The sequence below is a fragment of the Alligator sinensis genome, unplaced genomic scaffold, assembly GCF_000455745.1.
Source record: "Alligator sinensis unplaced genomic scaffold, ASM45574v1 scaffold1322_1, whole genome shotgun sequence".
NCBI lineage: Eukaryota > Metazoa > Chordata > Crocodylia > Alligatoridae > Alligator > Alligator sinensis.
This window is the reverse complement of record NW_005842116.1, coordinates 349,517-351,835: the sequence shown is the minus strand read 5'-3', so window position 1 is coordinate 351,835 and position 2,319 is coordinate 349,517. Positions and strand designations below refer to the sequence as shown.

General features: G+C 54.0%; 1 protein-coding gene across 1 annotated transcript in view; it reads left to right on the top strand.

Moving 5' to 3' along the window:
• Positions 1–4: 4 nt before the first annotated feature.
• MAPKAPK2 (mitogen-activated protein kinase-activated protein kinase 2) overlaps positions 5–2,319 on the top strand; it is a gene marked incomplete at its 5' end in the record, with an annotated part of 65,269 nt that continues 62,954 nt past the window's right edge. The window contains one exon of the mRNA XM_006024785.3: positions 5–208. Within this exon, the coding sequence (XP_006024847.2) occupies positions 5–208 (204 nt within the window). The remainder of the gene's footprint in view (positions 209–2,319) is intronic.

Sequence of the window (2,319 nt, the reverse complement as noted above, 5' to 3'; positions counted from 1 at the left end):
GGCCCCGGCCCCGCCGCCGGCCCCGCCGCAGCCGCACCCCGGGCTCCAGCAGCAGTTCCCCCAGTTCCACGTGAAGGCGGGCCTGCAGATCAAGAAGAACGCCATCACGGACGATTACAAGGTCACCACGCAGGTGCTGGGCTTGGGCATCAACGGGAAAGTTTTGGAGATCTTCAGCAAGAAGACGGGGGAGAAATTCGCCCTCAAGGTAGGTGGGGGCGGCTGTCCTGGATACCCCCATCCCCTGCCCCGGGCTGGGGCTGACCCAGGAGTCCCAGCCCTGTCCCCTGGCTTTGCCTGTGGCCTCCCCCCTGGGCAGGGCAGGGCAGGGCAGGGCGCTCCTCCTTCTGCTTGGGAAAAGCCCCCAGAATCCTTGCTGGGTTTTGCCCCCTTTTTCCTCCCAGCCGGCTTTTGTGTGCGAGGCTGGCCTCGTGCTTTCTTTGGATCCGAGGAAGCACTTGGTGTTGGCAGAGAGAGGGGTTGTGTGGGGTGAGGGTCCTCCCAGCCTTTCCCAGGCTTGGTGTGTCCGAAAGGGCTGGGGTGGGGAGAGAGAGAGGAGCCCCCCTGGAAGCACTGCGGGCCCTCCAGTGACCAGCGCCAGGAGGGACTGGCCTGTGTCTGGGTGGAGAATTCGGCAACACGGCCATCGATCCTTCCTGACGGCTGCTACAGGTCCCCCCCCACAACCCTCCACTCCCACCTTGGGAATTAGCTTGGCAGGAGGACTTCCCTGGTGCTGGGGTGGCTGGTTTTCCCTGTAGATCCCCCGCCTCCCCCTCCTTCCTGTGGCTGGGGGAGAGGGGATGTGAGAAATACCAGCAACAGTTACCGCCCAACAGTGATGGAACATGTCTGCTGTCTTGTTACACGGAAGTACAGCCGGCTGCGAAGACGAGCAGTCTCTCGGGACGGGGTAGAATGAGCAAATCTATGAAACTGCAGAGACAAAAGAGCTCCTGTGATGCCCCCCGCCATCAAAATGAAAACGCCCTTTAAAAAAGATCCAGTGTACGTCCTGCCCTCCGTGCTGCTGGGGTTTGTTTTGCGTTGTACCTGGGCTGAACAATGAAACGGGGGCAGCCGGTTTCACTTTCTGGCTTTCTTGCGTGGCGTTGCTACTGTTTCCGTCCCTGCTGTGCAATGTCTGCCCCCACGTAAAATTCTGCCCGCTAACATGGGCAAAGCTGGGCTGTGAGTTGGTTTAAAACCATGCAAAATAATGTGGGAAGGGGCTGATTCTAGGGCCTAAGTATCAAGTTTGAGAGGCAAAGTCGCCTCCAGTCTTGGAGATTTGTTCCAGCTTGTTTCTGGGTGACGTTGTACAACTCAAGCTCCCGTGCGCAGACGCTCGGGCTCTGGTAGGACTCTATCAATGCAGAAGTTGGTCTGGTTGTCCTTGTTTAATAATCCTCTTCAGCAGTTACGTTGTAGACACGAAATGTCTCCTATTCTCCATCCCAGAGCTGGGTGCTTTTTGGTGGCACTGTGTGTGTATACAGTAGTCCATAACATGCCTTTGCTTGAAAGGTGTTTATATAAATAGTGCGCTAAAGTATACACACCAGGCGACAGTAATGTGATGGTTTCCCTTTTCTCAAGTGAGCCTTTGGAGAAGGGGACGGTGTTTCTCTGCTGCGGGGAAGCTGGGAAAGTTTATTCATGCAATGCAATGCTAAGCATCAGGTGGGATGGGTACGAACCGTCTCCTCCGGGGAGCGTTCCACATCTGAGACGCGATCTGCTCCCACTCGTTTGCTGTTCCGAAACTCTGTGTTACCCGGTTCATTGCGAAGATTTGAAAAAACAAAACCAAACCCACAACCCAGGCCAGCTTCTGGATTGCCTGTGTTTCACTGGTCTTTAAATGAGGACATCTGCTTAAGGCTGGGCTTGCTAAGCTCAACACAATAAAGGAGGAGCCTTCTTGATGTGCAGATCCCCCATCAATCAGGATCCTCCTTCAGAATGGAGGTGCAGGTGCCCGTGTCTGCTGAGATGTGTAGAGGAAGGGGCAGGGAAATTACTGCTGCAGATCTAATATCTTAGGGAAAAGAAATTGGGGTTATTCTGCTGAGTGACACGTGCGTAACTTTTTTGTCTAAAAGGCTGACGTTTCTCATTAGCTGCACTGTTGCGCTTGAGGAACATGCACAATATCCCTTTTTCCTCCCCCCACGATCCCTCCCTTTCGACTGTAAATGAGTAGGATCAACCTATGTTTTGACAGACTTGCTTGCTCCATCAATTTGAAAGTTGACTCAACTGTTTGAATAGCAGTTTCGTATGCTTTCTGGGTGAAATAACAAAAGAGGAAGAGCG